At 36.5% G+C, this 24,641-nt stretch overlaps 1 protein-coding gene across 21 annotated transcripts in view; it reads right to left on the reverse strand.

The window, feature by feature from the left end:
* The window catches only part of NEK11 (NIMA related kinase 11), a 256,069-nt gene that overhangs the window by 163,047 nt on the left and 68,381 nt on the right, over positions 1 to 24,641 (reverse strand). For all 21 annotated transcript variants that reach the window (XM_077865207.1, XM_077865212.1, XM_077865209.1 and 18 more), the window contains 2 exons: positions 17,652 to 17,716; positions 16,548 to 16,674 (listed from right to left, as the gene is read on the reverse strand). In XM_077865207.1, the coding sequence (XP_077721333.1) occupies positions 16,548 to 16,674; positions 17,652 to 17,716 (192 nt within the window). The remainder of the gene's footprint in view (positions 1 to 16,547; positions 16,675 to 17,651; positions 17,717 to 24,641) is intronic.

Consider the following 24,641-nt stretch of genomic DNA (forward strand, 5'->3'; position numbering starts at 1 on the left):
GTTGGAGAACCATTTACCATTCGAATGGTCCTCAAAAGAAAGCAGGGGTAGCCATCCTTATATCAGATAAACTAAAATTTACCCCAAAGACTGTAGTGAGAGATGAAGAGGGACACTATATCATACTTAAAGGATCTATTCAACAAGAGGACTTAACAATCCTCAATATATATGCCCCGAATGTGGGAGCTGCCAAATATATAAATCAATTATTAACCAAAGTGAAGAAATACTTAGATAATAATACACTTATACTTGGTGACTTCAATCTAGCTCTTTCTATACTCGATAGGTCTTCTAAGCACAACATCTCCAAAGAAACGAGAGCTTTAAATGATACACTGGACCAGATGGATTTCACAGATATCTACAGAACTTTACATCCAAACTCAACTGAATACACATTCTTCTCAAGCGCACATGGAACTTTCTCCAGAATAGACCACATATTGGGTCACAAATCGGGTCTGAACCGATACCAAAAGATTGGGATTGTCCCCTGCATATTCTCAGACCATAATGCCTTGAAATTAGAACTAAATCACAACAAGAAGTTTGGAAGGACCTCAAACACGTGGAGGTTAAGGACCATCCTGTAAAAGATAAAAGGGTCAACCAGGAAATTAAGGAAGAATTAAAAAGATTCATGGAAACTAATGAGAATGAAGATACAACCGTTCAAAATCTTTGGGATGCAGCAAAAGCAGTCCTAAGGGGGAAATACATCGCAATACAAGCATCCATTCAAAAACTGGAAAGAACTCAAATACAAAAGCTAACCTTACACATAAAGGAGCTAGAGAAAAAACAGCAAATAGATCCTACACCAAAGAGAAGAAGGGAGTTAATAAAGATTCGAGCAGAACTCAACGAATTCAAGACCAGAAGAACTGTGGAACAGATCAACAGAACCAGGAGTTGGTTCTTTGAAAGAATTAATAAGATAGATAAACCATTAGCCAGCCTTATTAAAAAGAAGAGAGAGAAGACTCAAATTAATAAAATCATGAATGAGAAAGGAGAGATCACTACCAACACCAAGGAAATACAAACGATTTTAAAAACATATTATGAACAGCTATACGCCAATAAATTAGGCAATCTAGAAGAAATGGACGCATTCCTGGAAAGCCACAAACTACCAAAACTGGAACAGGAAGAAATAGAAAACCTGAACAGGCCAATAACCAGGGAGGAAATTGAAGCAGTCATCAAAAACCTCCCAAGACACAAGAGTCCAGGGCCAGATGGCTTCCCAGGGGAATTTTATCAAACGTTTAAAGAAGAAACCATACCTATCCTCCTAAAGCTGTTTGGAAAGATAGAAAGAGATGGAGGACTTCCAAATTCGTTCTATGAGGCCAGCATCACCTTAATTCCAAAACCAGACAAAGACCCCACCAAAAAGGAGAATTACAGACCAATATCCCTGATGAACATGGATGCAAAAATTCTCAACAAGATACTGGCCAATAGGATCCAACAGTACATTAAGAAAATTATTCACCATGACCAAGTAGGATTTATCCCTGGGACACAAGGCTGGTTCAACACCCGTAAAACAATCAATGTGATTCATCATATCAGCAAGAGAAAAACCAAGAACCATATGATCCTCTCATTGGATGCAGAGAAAGCATTTGACAAAATACAGCATCCATTCCTGATCAAAACTCTTCAGAATGTAGGGATAGAGGGAACATTCCTCGACATCTTAAAAGCCATCTATGAAAAGCCCACAGCAAATATCATTCTCAATGGGGAAGCACTGGGAGCCTTTCCCCTAGATCAGGAACAAGACAGGGATGTCCACTCTCACCACTGCTGTTCAACATAGTACTGGAAGTCCTAGCCTCAGCAATCAGACAACAAAAAGACATTAAAGGCATTCAAATTGGCAAAGAAGAAGTCAAACTCTCCCTCTTCGCCGATGACATGATACTCTACATAGAAAACCCAAAAGTCTCCACCCCAAGATTGCTAGAACTCATACAGCAATTCGGTAGCGTGGCAGGATACAAAATCAATGCCCAGAAGTCAGTGGCATTTCTATACACTAACAATGAGACTGAAGAAAGAGAAATTAAGGAGTCAATCCCATTTACAATTGCACCCAAAAGCATAAGATACCTAGGAATAAACCTAACCAAAGATGTAAAGGATCTATACCCTCAAAACTGTAGAACACTTCTGAAAGAAATTGAGGAAGACACAAAGAGATGGAAAAATATTCCATACTCATGGATTGGCAGAATTAATATTGTGAAAATGTCAATGTTACCCAGGGCAATATACATGTTTAATGCAATCCCTATCAAAATACCATGGACTTTCTTCAGAGAGTTAGAACAAATTATTTTAAGATTTGTGTGGAATCAGAAAAGACCCCGAATAGCCAGGGGAATTTTAAAAAAGAAAACCATATCTGGGGGCATCACAATGCCAGATTTCAGGTTGTACTACAAAGCTGTGGTCATCAAGACAGTGTGGTACTGGCACAAAAACAGACACATAGATCAGTGGAACAGAATAGAGAATCCAGAAGTGGACCCTGAACTTTATGGGCAACTAATATTCGATAAAGGAGGAAAGACTATCCATTGGAAGAAAGACAGTCTCTTCAATAAATGGTGCTGGGAAAACTGGACATCCACATGCAGAAGAATGAAATTAGACCACTCTCTTTCACCACACACAAAGATAAACTCAAAATGGATGAAAGATCTAAATGTGAGACAAGATTCCATCAAAATCCTAGAGAAGAACACAGGCAACACCCTTTTTGAACTCGGCCATAGTAACTTCTTGCAAGATACATCCACGAAGGCAAAAGAAACAAAAGCAAAAATGAACTATTGGGACTTCATCAAGATAAGAAGCTTTGCACAGCAAAGGACACAGTCAACAAAACTCAAAGACAACCTACAGAATGGGAGAAGATATTTGCAAATGACATATCAGATAAAGGGCTAGTATCCAAGATCTATAAAGAACTTATTAAACTCAACACCAAAGAAACAAACAATCCAATCATGAAATGGGCAAAAGACATGAACAGAAATTTCACAGAGGAAGACATAGACATGGCCAACATGCATATGAGAAAATGCTCTGCATCACTTGCCATCAGGGAAATACAAATCAAAACCACAATGAGATACCACCTCACACCAGTGAGAATGGGGAAAATTAACAAGACAGGAAACAACAAATGTTGGAGAGGATGCGGAGAAAAGGGAACCCTCATACACTGTTGGTGGGAATGTGAACTGGTGCAGCCACTCTGGAAAACTGTGTGGAGGTTCCTCAAACAGTTAAAAATATACCTGCCCTACGACCCAGCAATTGCACTGTTGGGGATTTACCCCAAAGATACAGATGCAATGAAACGCCGGGACACCTGCACCCCGATGTTTATAGCAGCAATGGCCACGATAGCCAAACTGTGGAAGGAGCCTCGGTGTCCAACGAAAGATGAATGGATAAAGAAGATGTGGTTTATGTATACAATGGAATATTACTCAGCTATTAGAAATGACAAATACCCACCATTTGCTTCAACGTGGATGGAACTGGAGGGTATTATGCTGAGTGAAGTAAGTCAGTCGGAGAAGGACAAACATTATATGTTCTCATTCATTTGGGGAATATAAATAATAGTGAAAGGGAATATAAGGGAAGGGAGAAGAAATGTGTGGGAAATATCAGAAAGGGAGACAGAACGTAAAGACTGCTAACTCTGGGAAACAAACTAGGGGTGGTGGAAGGGGAGGAGGGCGGGGGGTGGGAGTGAATGGGTGATGGGCACTGGGGGTTATTCTGTATGTTAGTAAATTGAACACCAATAAACAATAGATTCCTTGCAAAAAAATAAAAAATAAAAATAAAATAAAATAAAATAAATCTGAAAAGTAAAAAAAAAAAGAATAATACAGATAAAGAAAATTATACACAATTTTTTATGATTATAGATTCAAAAATTCCAAATACACACACATATATGCATATTATAAATAGAATATAATGATATGTTAAAAAGATAATATATCACAACTGAGTGGATTTTTTTTTGTTTTTGTTTTTGTTTTTTTTAACTGAGTGGATTTTATTTCAAAAGTACAAGGTTGACTTAATATTTGAAAATCAATCAATGGCATATATCTCGTTATAGATGAAAAGAGAAAAATTATATACAGACACAAAAAAGGGCAGTGGGTAAAATTCAAAACCCATTTGTGCTTTTAAAAAGAAGAAAACTTTTAGTACACTGGGAATAGAAGGTAACTTCTTCAAGTAATTTTTTAGAGTTATAAAAATATAATAAGTATTATGCTTATTGGTGACATATTGAAAGTATATGCTTTTATTTTGTAATTGAGAATATTATAAGTATGTCTATTATCACCACTTCTATTCAATGTTGTAATGAAGGTGCTATTCAGAATAAGGCCAGAAAAAGTAAAAAAATAAAATAAAATAAATATATATATTTATACATATAAAGAATACACATATCAAGATTAGAAAAAAATATATTAAACTGTCATTAAGCATTTCTACATGGTTATGTACATAAAAGGTCATTTCAATAAGCCTGTGACAAACATTTAAAAGATGAAATACAAAAAAAATAAATAAATAAAAGATGAAATACAAAATGTCACTATACTAACATCACACAATGTCAAATCCACAGGAATAAATCCAACGAAAGATGTGAAAGGCCCTATACTGCAGACCACAATACATCACTAAGAGAAATTAAAGATCACCTAATAAAAGAGAGTGGGGGTGGAGAGCGAGAGATCCATATACATGGACTGAAGGAGTCAATGTCATGAAGATGACAGTTTTTCCCAGAATGAACTATAGACTCAATGCAATATCAATCAAAATCCTAGCAGACTTTCTGTGGGAATTGATAAGCTAATTCTAAAAGTTATGTAGAACTGCAAAGGGACAAAGCTCGCCACAGTAGTTAAAGAAGAACAAATTTGGAGGTCTTGTATCACCACATAGTAAGATTCATTATAAAGTTTCATTACTGGGGACACCTGGGTGGCTCAGCGGTTGAGCATCTGCCTTTGGCTCAGAGTGTGATTCTGTGGTCCTGGGATCGAGTCCCACATTGGGCTCCCTCCATGGAGCCTGTTCCTCCCTCTACCTACATCTCTGCCTCTCTGTGTGTCTCATGAATAAATAAATAAAAATCTAAAAATAAATAAAGTTGCATTACTTATGAAAACATGATATTAACAAAGAAGAAAAAATAGACCAATGGAACAAAATACAGGGCTCAAAACCAGATCCACACATATTCAATCATTTGATTAATGCAAAGACAAAAAAAATCTTATTAACAAATTATGCTGGGTTAACTGAATACCTATATGGAAAATAACATGTGGACTCCTACCTCACACCACACATATGCACAAAAATCACCCATTTTTCAACTATGGAAAATAACATAAAGCTTTTAAAAGAAAACAGGAGAATATCTTCCTGATCTTGGGGTAGGCAAAGACTTCCTAAACAAAATGTAAAGAGCACTAACAATAAAGCTATGGACTGACAGAATGAACTCCATTAAAATTATGAACTTTGATTCGTGAAAACACAGTACTAAGAGTGAAAAGGAAGATACAGAGTGGGAGAAGGAAGATATTGGCAATTCAAATGTCCATCAAAGACTGGTATCCAGAATATGTAAAAAATTAATTAATTAATTAAAACTCTTACCAATCATTAAGAAAAAGGAGAGAATCCAATTGAAAAATGGACAAAAGGCTTGAAGAGATACTAAATGGCCCCAAATCATGAGGTGCTTGACAGTATTGGTCATCAGAGAAATGCAAATTAAAACCACAGTCCAGTACCACTATATAACTCATAAGAATGGTGAAAATGAAAAAGACACTGTCAAGTCAGTACTTGTTATACTATGAAAAAAAGTTTTCTTAACAAAAAGAGGGGAGGGTTACATATTAATAGTAAAATATAATCATCAGGCTTAACCAAACATTTTTATTTGTGTGGATATATGTAAAATATTTGCGTGCTATAAACTGCCTCAATATACTTACTTGCTTTCCCCAAAGAAGGGTCTAATTTGAACCCTGAGAATGTTTAAAATAGTAGAGCTACAGGGTCTACCATGATTTGCTAATTCTAAACTCTCATTTATCAGTGAAAAAACCAAAGCTCAAGGAAAGGAAGTAATTTGCCCAGAAATGTGCCATGTTAGATCACTTGTTTGGTATTGGTATTGTTCTCATTTAATATTTCTTAAAAATGCTTTCTAAAAAATTTACATTGATAACACCCTGCTGCATAACCTAATGTATGTGCAATAATCTGAACACTGAAAAAAGGAATGAAACACAGGTCCAAGGAGTAGAAGGCTATCAATCCCTCAGCACCCACACACTCTCTTCTGAGGATTTAATTCAGCTTCTATGGACTTAGTCTTCTTCAGGGCTTGGGTTAAAAGCAAAACAAACAAACAAAACACACACACACACACACACACACACACAAACAACAACAACAACAACAACAACAAAGCAAAACAAAGCCAGACAATCCTTCCTGGCTCTGACAGGTTGGAAGTGTTGGAAGAGAGCAATAATTCCTGACACGGGACATTATGAGCTGTCTTGGGGGCAGACTATTATATATCTCCACCAATAATACAAATGATAACAATAATAATGATAATAAGGAAAATACTAGCTGAAATTTTAATGGTGTTTACTATAAGCTGGGCCCTATTCCAAATTCCTTACATATATTACATACTCATTTAATCATTCTCATAACAATCTTAATGAAGTAGACACTATTTATTCCCATTCTGCAGATGATGAAATAATTAAGATTAGGTCAGTTGTTAAAGGTTCCATATAGAGTAGCTGGTAGAGCTGGGATTGCAACACAGGTTGTCTGGTTCTAGAGACATAAACTTTATGCCATCCTGCCTCTCAGTGCTGTATCAATCAGAGCATTTCTGATCATTAAGGACTCTTGAATTGGAAATTCTGGCTAACCCTGATAGAAGACCTTCAAGCAGGGGCTACTTCCCAAGCTTACTTTGGGTCCTATCTAGAACCATAAGCCACCTTCAGGGATCTCTGGGGCCTGAGATAAGCCATGCAGGGCATTAGACTATGGCAAATATAGGGCACACAAACAATGAGACCCTCTGTGGCAAAAGGAAAGGAAGGCTGGCAAGTTTGGCCTTTGTTTTTCTGTTGCTTGGCAGGGAAAGGGGGTTAGTGTCTATTAGGTACAATTAGTTGATCATGAAGTCAAATCCTGCTTTTACTGAGACATAACTCTATTGAAGCCACAGTTGATGGATGTATTGCAGTTATAAAAAGATGTGGAATTATCTGGCTGAAGGACATAGAACAATTAGACATAGAGGCTATATCAGTACTCAATTAATTTTGATACAAGACTATTCTCTTCTTTGGAAATCCTCTTAGCTACCCTAAAGGCATACTGCTATTTGCCTGTCTCATTTTGATCTAGGAAGATTTACTTGCACTTGAGCACATGGAAAAGACTTCATTTATCAGCCAGTAATTTGTAGAAAGGGACCTGCTCTGGTCCCTGTGCACCTGCCTGGAATGGGTATAACTTGATTACAGACACCATCATGGCATTTCAGGTAAAATATTTTTTATTATCCTGTTACAAGTTAAAATCGACTTATTATATAGTTTTATTCTAGTTAACTACATATCTGTGTACCTATGGTTTTAATTTTTTTCCAATTTCCAACCAAACATTTCTATATAAGAATAATTATATAAACTTGAACTCATAAATTCCATCCATTTTGAAGATTTTTCTCTTACTTGACTCCCAGGTCTTAAATCTGGCAATGTGAAAGTGAGGAGGTACTTGGGGGGAAAAAAGGGGGCAAGTTGAAAAAACAAAAAAAACAAAAACAAGTGAGACATGCATTTTACTTAGCAGTCTATGATTCGCATTCCTTTCTTTTTTCCAAAATACAGCCAACTGTGAAGAAGTAAGGAAATAAATTCCTAAGTGAGGGAATTTAGCAGGGAAAAGGAAGGCTGGGATCAGGTGCATGTGAAGCAAATTACACCTGAACTGTATAAACTTGCCATCTGTCCACACTGACCAGAACTACCCAAATGATTTCTGAAGCACATGTTGATAATGAATTGCAAATGTAATTCAGACTTTGTCTTGTCTCAAGGTAACTAAATTTACCCTTTGAAATCTGCCCAGACTGCAAAGAGAAACCTAACCTATAGCAATGCATGACTCCAGTGGGTTGGGGCAGCTTTTCTTATCTTCTAGAAAATATTTTTATTTTATGTAATTGAGGATCATCCTAATATCCATCTAGAAGAGAGTACACATAACTTAAGCAATTGAATAAATAGAGACTAATAGAAATTTAATAAAAGAATAGTGAGTTTTGCTTTAGTGTGTGGTAACATAAATAAAAGTCTGTACTGAAGTGGAATTGAGTATCAGTATAAACTTTGTCTAAATATAATGAAAGACACTGGATGGCTTGAACTAATACTTCAGGAACAATATTATACAGCAACCATTTTATAAGGGCCTATCATGTCCCAGAACCTCTACCAGTTCTCCTTGAGCTTTAATAGGCATACAAATCACCCAGGGATATTATTAGCATTTTTATTCTGAATATTTGGGGAAAAGTGGCAGCTACATCAGAAACATAGTTTCTGGATCTTTCTTAAATTTCCATATAAAACAGAGCAGCTAGATAGCAAAACCAAAAACCATGGCCAACACTTTCAACAAAGTTAGGTAGCAAGGTGTCCCTGCAAACCTCAAAGTATAAGGAAGTGAAGACAAACCACAGTTGCCATGCAGCCTGCCCAGCATCAGCATCACCATTTCAAAGCAAAGGGAATCAATGGAATGATGAAGGACCACAAAAAGATAGTAACTTCAAAATAGTCAAAAAGCATTTACTGAAAAGCACAGTGGGCCCGTCTAAAAACAGCAGTTGAAACTGTCATAGGATCTGCTCAATCCAAAAGCTGCTTGAATGCAAGAAAATCCCAGGGTAAGGCCTAAAGGGTCTAGAGCAGTACTCAGGACTATCCAGTGGAATTCTGCAATGTCGGAAATGTTCTATATTTCTATATACAATAACCAGTAGGCCACTGAGCACTTGAAATGTGGATAATGTGTCTGAGGAACTGAATTTTCAAAAGAATATTTAAAAGCAAAGGTGAATGCATTCTTTCCACCATATCATCCCAATATAATATCATGTTTGGGGGAAGACCCATAACATTTTAGAAACAAAGTTTGGGTGAACTTTGTCCTGTTCATACCAGTCTTTCTTTCTTTCTTCTTTTTTTTTAATTTTATTCTATTTTTCTTTAAATTTGTATTTTTTTTAAAGACTCTATTTATTTAGTTATGAGAGACATAGAGAGAGAGAGGCAGAGACACGGCAGAGGGAGAAGCAGGCTCCATGCAGGGAGCCCGACGTGGGACTCTACCCCAAGACTCCAGGATCACACCCTGGGCGGAAGGCAGGGGCTAAACCGCTGAGCCACCCAGGGATCCCCATACCAGTCTTTCTAATTACTTTATTTCACTATTGAGTACAATGATTGAGAGAAGATCATTGGTTCTCCCTCCCCTGTGGTGGTTCCATACCCTCCACAACATAAGAATTTGGCCAGTGGGAGAACTGAAGATGGGAGCAACACCAATGGAAGAAAAGAGAACAGGGAGATCACAGTGTGGCTGAGGAGAAAATAAAAGGGAAAGGGTTTGTTTTCTTGCATCTTTAGCTACTCCTGGGGTCACAATCACAGATTCCATATAAACTATAAGGTTTGGGAAATGAACATGGACAGTGTTCAAAGTTGGAAGGAAAAGGTAAGTTATCAATAGAAACAATGGTCAAAGTATCCTTCCACAGTGAAGTGTTATTCACTCAGCTACTCCATAATGGCTGGATGTGGCAACAACCTGTACTGCTTCACACTTCGGTTGAATGGCTGTGCTCCAACTGCTTTAATCATCTCTGATAGTTTCCATGGGTTCTTTTAGGATGGGCAGAGTATCAGAAGTAGTAGAAGGTATAAACTTAATAGAAGGCCTGCCTATCTTCCTTCTTTAGTCTCCCCCAACTTCTCCCTGTCCCAGTCTGTTGTCTTTCCACTGTTTAACAGAGGGAAAATAAATAAATAAAAAATCTCTAATTCCAACAATAAGGCCTTGGAGAGAATAGTTCCAAAATGGCATCTTGAGGAGCTCAGCAGACATGCTCCCTAGCAAAACAACTATAATTGGTGAAAATTACCGAAACCCCCAACAATTTAAAGTCACTGAAAATTGTCTTGAGGACATAAGGTAAATGAAGAAACATTTACATAAGAAAATCTACTAATTCTCAGTAAAAACATGAGTTTGTGGCACTTAGGCACTCCTCTAGGTCAATGTGACAAAAATCTCACTCTGAGCAAGTGTGGCCAATATGATGGGGTTCTCCCTTTATTCAGAACCTGTCATGGGCTTGGATATCTCTCCAGGAAGGGCGGGCTTCCAGCATCTCTCATCTCCTCAGCTCTGTATTATAGAGATTCAATTTCACATAATTGCAACCAACATGTTAAGAGTTCCTTTCCTCTATCTAGTCCCTATTGGTAGAATGGAAACTCCATCTCAGGGACAGCAGGCAGACAATAGTGGGGCCCTGATCACTGATCACCTTTGACCCAGCTTTCTCACAGGTTGGAGGTTCCATGCTAGGAGACACAAACTAGGAAGAGAGGCTACTGCCCCTGGTTGGTACCCTGCTCATGAGCAGGACTGTCACTCTAAGTTGGCCATGTCCCTGCCTCCAGCTCCTGACCAGTGCTCAGAGATTTTGCCCAGGGCTAAGGCAGGCTATAACAAAGATGCTAATTTGATTTGGAGTCTCTCCCCAAAGAGACTAATTTGATTTGGAAAGGAGCATAGGAAATTCAAGCCTAAACTCCAGCTCTCAGAAACAGTGAAGATTTTGCTGGCAAGCAATTAGAGGAGATTGGTAGCTCCATGAGTACAATAAGCTAAACCATAGGCTAGCAACATTATCAGAGAAAATCAGGGAAAGAGACAGCAAAGAGTAGCCAAATTTTAAACCTTAAGGACTGGCCTCAAAAACTACATTTGCAAAGAGGCTCAAACTTAATTGAAAGAGATTGGAGAGCAATGCATGCCTTAAGGTATTGTTGAAAATAATAAAGTAATGAGCTGGCAATTAGTAAAAGCTAACAAGTGGGTATAATACCAGCAGAACCAGCTCAACAGAGAGAACAGGGAAAGGGACAGACAACCTTCCTAAAACCATTATCATCCCAAGGCTAACTGTGCATGTGCCCAAGACTATTCTCTTAGGATCAACACTGGAGGTTTCACACTAAAAGGGAAATAGGTTTCACTAGAATAGTCAGGCATGTCATTAAATGAATAAAGAAACAAATAATAGCAAGCCCCAGAGAGGTGGGAGGAGTAGAAGAAAATAGTGTTTAGAGTTGATAAAATATATTGTCTAAAATGTCCAGCTTTTACCAATTATGAGATAAAGAAACAGGAAAATACCTATTCACAGTGGGGAATGACACAAAACAGAAACTACCTGAGAGGTCTCAGATGTCAGTTTTAACAGACAAAGACTTCCAAGCATCCTTATAAATAAGTTTAAAGAACTAAAAGAAAAAATGTTTAAATAAGTATGACATAAATGCACATCAAATGGAGAATATCAAGAAAAATATAGACATTATTTTAGAAGCACCAAACAGAAATTCTAGAGTTGAAAAATACAGTAACTGAAATTAAAAATTCACCAAGACTTTAACTAGCAAAAGACTCAATGAACTTGAAGCTAGATTGACAAATATTATACAATCTAAAAAACCGAGAGAAAAAATGAAGAATGACATTTAGAGAAATGTCGGAGACCAGGAAGCACAGTAACATGTGTATAATGGGAGTACCAAAAGGCAAGGAGACAGAGAAAAGAGAAGAAAAAAATACTCAAAGAAACAATAGTTGAAAACTTTTCAAATTTGATGAAATACATTAATCTACATGTCCAAGAAGCTCTGCTCTGGGTAGGATAGATTCAAAACCACACCCAGATACATTGTGCCCTAAAAATGCTTAAAGACAAAAACAAAGAAAACCTTCAAATAAAAATTAAACAATGTTTAATAAACATTATTGGTTGAAAACTTATTGTGTACAAGTATGGAATACTATGCAAACATTTAAATAAGTAGCTATATTTTGTTAATGCAGTATAATATTTCCTTTGCAAGTGAAAAAATCAGGTTGTAAAATATATATATATATATATATATATATATATATATATATATATATATATAGTATGCCTTTTTTATAGTAACACATTTATATAGATATATAAAGCACATTACCTGTCAATCACAGAGCACTCCATAGACAGTAGCAATTCTGATTCTGTTGCTGCAGTTGTATTGTGACCTTCATAATACTAACCAGACTAGATATTGTCTCAGATTTTGTATCAGTCATTTCATTCTAGTCTTGAGAAAATATATTAACACCCAAATCTACTGCACTTGACTGAGATGTTTTCCTACCTCAGCTTCTGTTTAGTGAAAATAAACAACAATGACACCAGTTCTCACTGCCTAAGAAGGCATACCCTGCCCAACAGCTTAGTTGTAGATCCACACAAGAATTTCTCAGACCATGGGAAGGGGAAAGAAATGGGGTCTCTCACTCCAGAGCTTCCTTCACCAATATGGGGCTGTTGGCTGCCAGCTACTTGTAGGTCTCACATTAGCTACAAAAACTGCTGCCAAATGACCTGTATTTCTCTTTCCTAAATCTTTCACTTGGAAAATAGGCTTGTTTTCCACCTTGCTCCCTTTCCCTGTCCAGGAAATGATCTCTTGTGAGAATAATTTCTTAGTTCTGGGAGGTCAGGTGGGTGCTAGTTCCTCTCTGTTTTTTTTTTTTTTTTCCTACCTATAGCTAAACCTTGTCTGACATTCCGCCCAACATCACTAAAGTCTGACTCCAGTGTTGAGTGTGAACTAGACTCCTACATTGTTCCTTATGTAACCAACCCTTGAACCAGATCTCAGGATTTTGCAAATCCTGAGAGCTTCACAGTATACTGATACCCCTTCTTTTCCCTTTCCCTTCACTTAAATCACCCAAAGAATATAGGACCACAAGATCAAAGAACCATCTGGTTGACCTCTCACAACAAGATAGATAAGACCAATAATGAAATATTCTGTTTCTTTTCTGTTTAAATAGCAGCATTATTCTAATAGTATTGTCCTTTGTTTGTTTCTCCTACCAAAATAATAAATTCTAACCATTCATAATTTAAATCAATTTAAAGAGCCGGCCTAGGAACCTAATTCATACATTATATTTTTCTTTTGAGGGAAAAAGTGTTTAGCAATTGCTTATATAAATCAGCAGTATTCAAAGTATTGTCCTTAATGAACCTAATTATCCTAACTTTCTGAATAAGTGTTTATAAACTTTTGGAACTTAAGCTACTTTTAAGAGAGGGATTTATCTGTACTTTATTGCTATAAATAAATGAATCCCAAAAGGTTTAACAGATTGCAGAAAGAGAATAAGGTTACAATTGGCAAACATAAACAGATGAAATATAATTAGTATTATACCAATTCTTCATTAAGTGTTAGAAATATAATATGTACAGCTATTAGTGCTAAAACAAAACACCTGTCAATTATTCACAAGTGTTTCCAATTGTAAGAAAATATTCCACAGTAAACAGATGCAACACACTGAGATTCAGAAAAAAAATTCTCAACCCCAGTCAATCTAATTTTTCTAAAAGTGTCTCCCAAAGATTACTCATCACACTTAAGTATCTGCCACTATAATTAATAGTTCTCTGTTATTCTTTCCACTTTAGGTTCAGCAATAGAAATTTCATTACTAGATAAGCCCGTTTTGATTCAGATACAACCAAGGTAATTACTACATTCATAATAAGGTGGTTATTTGAGGTCAGGACAATGATAAATCCTTAGCTTATACTTGCTGAACAGTTAATAATCTCTGCAAGGAGAGCTCACCTAATGCTCACACAAAATATATTAAAGTTCTCCTGCATTTTTATATTTGGGAGGTTTTAGATTTCTTAAGTTTTGCCTGAGTCAGATATTATTTTTATAAACCTAAAACATTACAGCAATACTATTCTTATTATTCTGTTATTTCTATAATTCTGATATTCCTGATAATTCCTATATTCTTTATGACAGTCCTATAATTCCCATATTATAAATATTGCTGTAATTTTTTATGCAATACTAGCAGCAGCTTTTTTTTTTAAAAAAAGGACTATGATAGACACAACTGAGACAAAAAGATCATATACTTTACTCCTCTGTTTGTGGGTATTGGTCCCCAAGTTTCTGAGGAGACACGTCTGATTTGGCAAGCAGATGTAGATACCTGCTCAAAAAAGCCAACTTTATTGCTACATGTAATTCCAAAGGCTTAACAGTGGGCTTCATAAATTAATTTATTCTTAATTCAAATGATATGATGTAAACATCTTTCTGGCCTAGCATGTAATTTTAATCATGAATAAATTATATATTTTAATCTATTTTTTTTATTTTCGGAAGATATTTATTTATTTATTTATTTATTTATTTATTTATTTATTTATTTATGAGAGAGAGAGAGAGAGCGTGCCAGGGGGTAGGGCAGAGGGAAAGGGATTAGCAGACTCCCAGCTGAGCAGGAAGCCCAATGCAGAGCCCCATCCCAGGATCCTGGGATCCTGACCTGAGCTGAAGGCAGATGCGTAACCTGAAGGAGCCACCCAAGCACCCCTAAATCTTTTTTTTTAAGATTTTATTTATTTATTCATGAGAGATACAGAGATAGAGGCAGAGATGCAGGCAGAGGGAGAAGCAAGCCCCATGCAAGGAGCCCAATGTGGGACTTGATCTGGGGACTGCGGGATCATGCCCTGAACCAAAGGCAGACGCTCAACCACTGAGCCACCCAGGCATCCCACCCCTAATCTATTTTTAAATGTCCATAATAATAAAAAAATTAAGTATACAAAGAAATATAAATATGTAACTCAAATCCAATCCAAAGCCCAAGAGTGATCTCAAACTGAAGAAAGCACTCTAAAAGGAGCAAGAAGACTTTTCTATGGGGGCAGGAATGCTATTATTTTTTATTTTTATACCCTAAGGGCTATTACACAGTCATAGGCAAATAGTAGATGCTCAATAAGGCAAAATTTAAAGAAACTCATTCCCCCAAACATACCATTGTGGGTTTTGTCTACTATTTTGGTTTTGGCTTTTTGGGAGGGCATTAGGGGAAGGTTATGATAGAGAAAATAGGGTAGGTAATTTGGAAAAGACCATCAGGGTAGAAACAGGCTAACAATGAAAAAAAAAAAAAAAAAAAAAAACCAACAACACTGAAGAACCCAGAAATGAATAATCACAAGAGTGAATTGAAAGGACAAAATGGATTGCTATCTGCCATAGCCAGACTAATGTTGACAGTGTTCTCTCCAACTTGGCAGGCACCAGGACAAGAACATGAGTGACGACCCTTATGAAAATCCAAAGGCATATCCTCTGTTGTGCTTACTTTTCCCTAACCACAGGAAAGGTAACTTTCAACTTTATCCTCTTTAGAGGAATGAAGCAGACATAATCTTTCACATCGCTCATCTTTGAAAGCTCAGAACTACTTCAGTTGATTTGCATACAATAATTATTTACTTAATTAACAGGCTCTCAGCTAGACTGTCCTTTCAACCCTTAACAAGCCGAAAATTATATGATTCCTCTTCAAAGGAGAAGAGATTTTCCCTAAATAGGATCTATTGCTAACAATAGAATACAATTTTCCACATGGCTTCTGCACTGAGATGTAAACTGGTTCCATGACAAGGAATGAGAAATTCCTTTGGTATGAGAGCTCAGATAAATGGAGAAATCTCAGATGCATCCACCATTGAAAACCTATAATTTTTTAAATTGGAGTTTATTCTTAAATGCTAATATCTTCAATAAAAATTTGTATAAGCAACAGGAAGAAAAAAATAAAACCATACATTCCCCACAGAAATGGAAGTTAATCTTAAATAAATAAAAGCACAGTGCTTAGGATTACAAGTACTTTATTTAATAGGCCAGCAGAAACCTATCAACATTTAGTGTTTATGATACATTAAGAACTTTCCCTTGTGGCTCAGGAGGAAAAAAATACAAACCAACCAATTAATCTACAAATAAAGAGAATTTTTGAAATCAATATAATGGAAATAATCAAGTTCCAAATCCAAAAAACTCTCCTTTACTCTGGTCAAAGAATGACTCATCCTTCAAAAGGATAAAATGAGTGGATGGAGCAAGTAAATGAGCCTAAAAACAAAACGCATTGTTCTCAGTGCAGCAGATGTATACATCATCTGGACTAGCCCGCTGCCCACTCACCAGATGTCCGACTTTGTGTTGTAGCCTTGGTGTTTCAGAGCCTCCGGACTCATGTAATGTGGAGTTCCTGTTAAAGTGGTAGCTAGATCACAGGATCCCATTAGGAGTCGAGAAACTCCAAAATCTCCTTTTTAAAAAAAATGTCATTTTTATGAATACTTTAAAATGATGAAAATCAGTCCAGAAACTAACAACTGTCTAATTTGACAATTTTAATATGCTATGACTCATACCATTTTAAAGGGAAAGAAAAGAAAAATGATATATTTTAAATTACACAATGTTGGCGAATAGCATTAAAACCATAGATCTTATAGGAGAAGGAAGACTGAGCCAGGAAAGTGAATTATGTAAGCTAAAGCTTTTTATTTCTGGAATTATGGAGAACCAACAACTTGAAACAAAAAGCTATTTATTTCAGGTCTGCCTAACAACAACAAAAAAAGATTCTAGAAGGCTGAATATAAGGATTTGCTATTTCATCCAAGGGGGTAGAGTTCATCCTTCATTTACAATAAAGAAAAAATTTCAAGTAAAAGACCTGAGACTTTTCAAGAACATGACTATAAATATTTGAATCCATTAGCTTCTCTTTACTCCTCTAGTTTAACTAGCTACATGCTTTTAGGCTTTCCCTCTCTAAGGACATCTTACAGGAAGAATAAACAATCCAGTAACTGTTATGAGTGGAGGTACAGTTCTAATGAAGAACTAAAAATTAACAAATCCATGATACTAATATTTTATTATCCATGATCACTGCTAATTGCTTGCAATAAAACAAGTGGGAAACCTGCGCTAATTAATCAAGCTAGTAAGACAACTCTACTTGCAAAGTGTCTGGCATGGAGTAGGAACTCAGAAATTATTAGTTCAATCTATGAAGTACGTAGCAAATGTCTTACACTTCAATTTATATCAGATACTCTGAAACAAAATAATTGGGTTTTGTTGGCTCCAACCAGGTAGAAACAAAAGTTTCAGAAGTTAAAATACACCAGTGATTAACACTTCTAGGTACTATATCGCTCAATGCTATATACTTGATAACACCTAGAATATATTCTCCCACGTTTCTGGAACACATATGTTTTAAAATCATACCAATTTTAAGCAGATTGTTTTTCAGAAATATATTCTTCGATTTCAAGTCTCGATGAAGTATCTTCCTACAAAAAAAGCAAAAAAAGGACATAAAATTTCATGCAAAATATAAAACTTTTTATTTTTATGTATGGGTATATGTGAACTGGTAAGTACACAGTCCCATGGATATATCTTTCAGTGTTTAAAAGCCGCATATCCACAGGATTTTCTAATTCCCCCTAAGGAAATAGGAGTTTAAAAAAAAAAAGTTTAAAAATCAGAAGAACATGTAGTTGGGAAAAGAGTGATGCAGTTTACACTATTTCAATAGGCCAAATTTTATTATGTTTCATGATATAGTACTGTACCTACTAATTATACACTCGGTTGATAGATCAGTTATCATAAAGCTTTGTAATCTATTATATATAATCTATTACATATTATATATTATATATAAATATGTATTATATGTTAAATGTATTTCTATAATATATTCTTATAGAACATATATAGTTATATGTTCTATAAATATGTTATAACCTATTACATAACTATTAACTCCAAATGTTCAGTTTTTATGCATTTGCAGATATAATAATGTTGATGATGATATTTAATGATAGATAACATGTATAAGCCAGCAATATAAATTACGTCGGTTAAGACTTTTGTTTCTGGAATTACAGAGAACTGGACAACTTGAAAATGTTTACCTAAAAAACACCAAAAAATGTGGAATAAAGTATACAAATATCTTTACATATGCACACTGAAGCTTACAAGAAAATGAAGCAAATCCCTGAGGATTTATTTATTTATTTATTTATTTAAGATTTATTTATTTATTTATTTATTTATTTATTTATTTATGCTAGACAGAGAGAGAGAGAGAGAGAGAGAGGCAAAGACACAGGAGGAGGGAGAAGCAGGCTCCATGCTGGGAGCCTGACGTGGGACCTCGATCCTGGAACTCCAGGATCAAGCTCTGGGTCAAAGGCAGGCGCTAAACCGCTGAGCCACCCAGGGATCCTCCCTGAGGATTTATACAAACAGAAAACTGAAAATCAGAGTAGGCTGTAGGTACTGATTTCTCAGCTGCCCTAGGGGGTTGTGCTGAGCCCAGTAACCAATGGACTGGATTTAATGGTCTCACAGAAACAAGAGTCAAGACCTTGAGCCCATGTAATGTGAAGAATTGGAATATATAGATATAAATGTTGGATTCCCATATGTGGTTCGTACCTTAACTGAAAGAATGACCTAAGAAACACTCACTCACATGTAAACAAAATGACAGGAAAGTTGATCTGTATAGGTCTGAACTACTGAGCAGAGAAAAAAAATCTCTCTCTTCTTATTCCCTAACCATATCTCTCTGCTCACTCACATTTGGGAGTCAAATATGCAATAGCTGTATGGCCTCAGAAGTCCCAAGCCAAGAAATTAACATAAAAATTGGTTCTCAACTGCTTATACCCTCTTGGGGCATCTGGCAGAAACAGATGCAAACTAAGAGTCAGCAGATAACACACAGTGAAATTACACTCCTGAGATTTTCAGATAATCTAAAAGGATTCAAACAATAAAATAAGTATATTTTAAGAGATTAAAATCATAAAATAAGGAAAGAGAACATCAGATAGAAAAAGGATACTCTCCAAAAAAAGAGAATGCTGAGGTGAAAAACAACCAAATAGAACTTCTAGGGGGAAAAGTGATTAAAATTTTAAAAATGCAAGAATAAAACCTTAGCTTCTAACTATGATGGAGTAAACTCATTTCACATCAAATCTCCCACTTTCCATGGCTGTACAGAGGACACCAAAAAATTTGAACAATGTATAATCTGAGTAAGATTCAGAAAAACAACAACAGGTCTTTGAAGATATCAGAGATCAGCTAAGGCAAACTAGGACAGGCAAGATTTGAGGAGCCAAGACCCTGGAAAGAAAGGAAATTCTCTGAGCTGAGCCAAACACTACATGGTGTGTTCCTCTCAGGGCAGTCGACAGAAGGAGAATTCCCTGACCTCGAGCTTGCAGCACTTTTCCTGGGTTCAGAGTACAAAAACTACAGTTCAGAGCTACAAAGGCAGCCAGGACTCGAGGGGAAAATTTTCCAGCAAAAAAGGGAACAAAAGAGAAGTGAGTCTGACATGCTACATGGCTTGTACTCCTGGGGCACTTACTGAATCCTATGTTATTCAGGGGGAGACATTAAGGAGAGGGCGGCTGCTAAGAGGTTAGAAACTAAGCAGAGCTTTTAGGAGATTCACAAAGATGAAAGAGTCTTGGAAACCTTCAAAGGCTATTTCTCAGGTATAAAGGCAAACCGGAACTAGACCAGCCTTCACAAAATCTGAAAACAGCCTTAAACCAACTCAGTCCCTGATTGATTCAAGGTGATCTACCCTAACTATAACTACCACTCAGAAAAAAATTAGATCCTCCAGAAGAAGAGTGTTATCACCCAATATCTCTCGACTATTTCATATATATTGCCCACCATTCACTCAAAAACCAGAAAAAGAAAGCAGAGAAAGGAGAAAAAGGCGTGTAACAAAATACAATGGTAGGAATACATTCCATATACTGTTACTCACAGTGGACTAAAATCATGAATTAAAACACAGAGAAAAAGGACTGTTATAAAGAACACACACACACACACACACAAAAACCCACATAAGGACACTGGTTGATAGCAAGAGGATTGAAAAGATATTCCAGGCAAAAGAAAGTTGGTAAAAAGCAGTATGAGGTAAATTAAGGATAAATAGTATCATTACAGGGGCACCTGGGTAGTTCAGTTGGTTAAGCAACCAACTCTTGATTTTGGCTCAAGTCATGATCTCAGGGTTATTGAGATCAAGCTTGGTTGGGGCTCGGCTGGGACTCCACACAGGGCATGGACCCTGCCTGAGGTTCTTTTTCTTCCTCTCCCTCTCCTCACCTGCATTTCGCCACCCTACACATGCAGAGGCACTCTCTCTCTCCCCATCACAAAAAAAAAAAAAAAAAAAAATGGAGGAGGGTATCACTACAAAATGAATAAATCAATAATTTATTGGGTATTTATTTATTTGTTTGTTTGTTTATTTTGAGGTGGGGAAGAGGGAAAGAGAGAATCTTAAGCAGGCTTCACACCCAGGGCTCAATCTCATGAACTTGAGATCATGACTTGAGCAAAGTCCAGAGTTGCACACTTAACCAGCTGAGCCACCCAGGTGCCCCTACTGGGAAAATTTTTAAATTCTGTACTTGTGTGCAACTTATGATAGAAGTTTAAATACATTATGAAAAATTAATAAAATTTAAGGAGAAATTGACAAATCCACATAGTGGGAAGTTTAACATATTTCCCTCAGTGATTTATAAATTCAGTAGACAAAAAAATTAATAAGGATATAGATTTTAGTAAGACAATTATAGATTTGAAAAACACAATTAGCTTGAGCTAATACACATAAATTGAGTATTTCATCAAAAAAACTTAAAAATGCATGTTCTAAAAATGCATGTAATATCTTCAAAAATCAATATACAAGCATCAACAGATTACAAAGAATCAGTATCATACAGTTCACTCATAGCACACATATGGTTCAATGAAGTTACATTAGAACTCTATCAGGTGCTTAGAACAGTGCCAGGCATTGGCAGTGACTGATCAAGACAGACACAGTCTCTGAGTTTATGAAGTTTTCTGGCAAGGCAAATAGGCAGAAAACAACTAAATGAGTATATATATATATATATATATATAATGATGTCAGCTAACATAATGTTATTAAAATATAGCGAGAAAGGGGATAGATGCAGGGTAGGGAGATGTTAGTTTATAGATCAGGTGGTCAGGGAAGGCCTTAGAGAAAGTGACATTGGAACAGAGATGTGAATGAAGCTATGGAATGGTTGTAGTCATTGTTACTGTTACCGCTCAGATTTTATTGTTATTGCTACCACCAATATATCAAAAGGGAAGTTGGGTGAGGCTATCAAGCAGAAATGAATGATGAATTACAGGGAATGGTTTAAATTACATCATCCTTCCCCCTCACTCTTCCACATCCCACTCCCTGTTCAAGACCCTCCTGGACCCCTACTGTTGGCTGAATCAAGAACAGCTTCACATTTGGAGTCTTCCATTTCCAGCCTCCTCTTCCACCTATTTATTCACACACACAAAAAAATCTAATGAAAGAATAAACATTTAGTTATATATTTGAAGTACCCTTTAAAAGGGAAAAAACTCAAGAATAACTATAAGCCAAGAAAATATGGGCTAAGAAATTGTCACATCTCTGCTGAAGCCAACAAGGCACTTGCTTTATCTTAAATACAGCACACATGCTTCTTCCTTCATGTCACTGCTCATATTAAAATGCCTTCCTCTTTCATCTCTGCCTCTCAGAATCCTGTCTGTCCTTCAGGAATGTATTGGATACAAACGTCATGTACCTCCTTGGAATCCTTGATTATCCCCTTCCTTCCAAAGACACTGGTACTGGAGGCCAATTAGTCACTTGTCTGGGGATGCCAGACCCTCAGGTTCCTGCCACATCTGGACTAGGATGAAATACCACATTGCAGGACATGGAATCAAGCATACCAATTGGCAATGTAAGTAACTAGATGACAACCTAAACGTGCAAGGGAGTTAATTCCTTTGGAATAGGAGACAAGAGGAGAAAGAAGCTAGGCAAATAGTTTTTCTTTTTCTCCCCAAGACATGCTACCCATGTGCCTATAAGCCATATGAATATCCCTGCCAAGCAACCTGCTATTGTCTTTCTCCAGCTCTTTGTGAATTGACGGCCAATACAGTAACACATAATTCTCTGCTTCACATCCTCACCTCCGTTCAATCTGTCCTCACTTTCATTAACCTGGGTCTACACCATCCAAGGCAGGTTTCAATCCTTGCCCTGGAGTGTTTCCTAGAGGCCCAACCTTAGGAAAGGATTCCACTATATATATCACTTTCTGCTAATTCTTAACCACCATTCCTTCTTCTATCAGCAAGTTAGATATACTCTCCTACTTCTGTTCTTCTTTTCACATCATATTCTACAATTGACCAATCATGCTTGCTAAATTATAAGCTCTACAAGATCTGTATTCTACCTGACTATATTATTCCTGTAACCTATAAACATTTAATTAAACTGGTAGGTTAAACTTGATTGAATCCTTGGGTTTACATGTGCCTGAACTTTTCAAACCATTTTTGATTGGCATTTTTCCAAAATGGACTATATAATTCCCCGACTTCACAACAAAGGATATTTTTTAACAATTCATGATTATAATACACATCAATTGCTATGGTATATCGACAAGCCTATATAGGAGACCCAAATTTGAGAGCAGTATCCCTGAGACTCAAGCTGGGAACAGGGACGTGGCTTTATAAAATTAAAATCTGCTCTTGAACCCCTAACTTAAAAGCTTTCCATGGGTCTGCACTGCTTCCAGAATAGAATGTTAAATCCTATATGTGACCTATGAGAAACTAAAGACCTGGCTATACTGATGCCTCCAGAAGCCTTGGCAAAATCTCAGGCCAAGGATGTATAATTTTTTCTTCTTCCACACTGTTCTTTACTCATGGTAGAGGCTCAATAAATGTACATTAATTTTAGAAACATTATCCTTTGAACAAAAATGAGTACCATCTTGTGGGGCTCATTTATTAATCTGAAAAAACAATTAATGAGTGCCAACTACATGCTATGTGCTATATACTACATAACGTGAAAAATATAACAATTCTTAAGACAAGGCCATGTATCCCATAATGCTTACAATCAAGTTGGGACATAAAGGAAAAGTATACAAATAACTATAAAAGATGGCAAAAGGGAACCCAGTTCTTATCACTTTATTAAAAATTATTTATAATTATAGTTACCAATATAGACATTCACATTCAGAAGCAAACTTCTCTTCAAACAAATGCCTGCTCCTGAATATACATGCCCACAAAATTGTACTGGTATCCGTTAATGCTAGAAATATCAGTTAAAAAAATAATTGATTTTTTACTATTACAATTAGTGGTAATACAGGTGTAACAATGTTACCTTGGTACAGTGGTCAGACCTCAGCCATCCAGAGTGAAACTGTAAATCATGACTGAGGAGCAGCACCAAAGAAAAGCCATTCAGTAAGTCCATTTACTTTACTTCATGGAAACAAATGGCCATACGTTCTAACAGGGAATGCTATTAGAATTGTACATAAAGCGAAGAATTGAGAATGATGAGTTTCCTCTAATTCAAAATAATCTTTATCTCCTAAAGGCTTCAGAGAATTAGAGGGGAATAAGGAATGTTTTCAAGAGTGGAGAGGAAAGGGAAGAATAAAAGTGGACAACACAGGTCTGGGCCAGTTCTTTTCAGGGCAAATAAATAACCCCCAGTTCTTACCTAAAGTGCTATGCTACTTGCCCTTACCTACCGGACTGAGGAGGGCCCAGCCTCCCCAGGACTCATGGGGTTCTGTTATCAAGGGAAAAAAGCAGGAGAATGGTCATTGTGTAGGTGCCCAACAGTTCCTGCAATACCAAGAGAACCACAAGAGTGAGCATAGAAGAGGCCAAATTTTATTTAACCCTCTATTTGTTACATATAATTGTTTTGCCTTAAATCTTTAAGTAGCCAACATCATACTTACACAGAGCCCAGCTCTAGATGTTATGGGAATATAAATTAATGAACAAGCCCCACTAGATGGTATTCATCTTTGTGCCAAGGATAGTGCTTTAAAAATCAACATATATTTATTGAGCGTTTACCATGAGTAAAACAGAACTATCATACTTTGTAGGGTCAAACAGACCCCAAAAGACTCTGTTCCTACTCCTAGGCTGTGTTACCTTGGACAAATTATCTAGCCTCTCCAAGTCTTGATTTTCTCATCCCTCTTCAGTCCAGTAGGTAAGGGCAATGAGGAGGGAAGGGAGTAAATTTGGAGGGTATTATAGGAAATGTACTGAGGTAAT

This window comes from Canis aureus, chromosome 22 (genome assembly GCF_053574225.1).
Source record: "Canis aureus isolate CA01 chromosome 22, VMU_Caureus_v.1.0, whole genome shotgun sequence".
Lineage (NCBI taxonomy): Eukaryota > Metazoa > Chordata > Mammalia > Carnivora > Canidae > Canis > Canis aureus.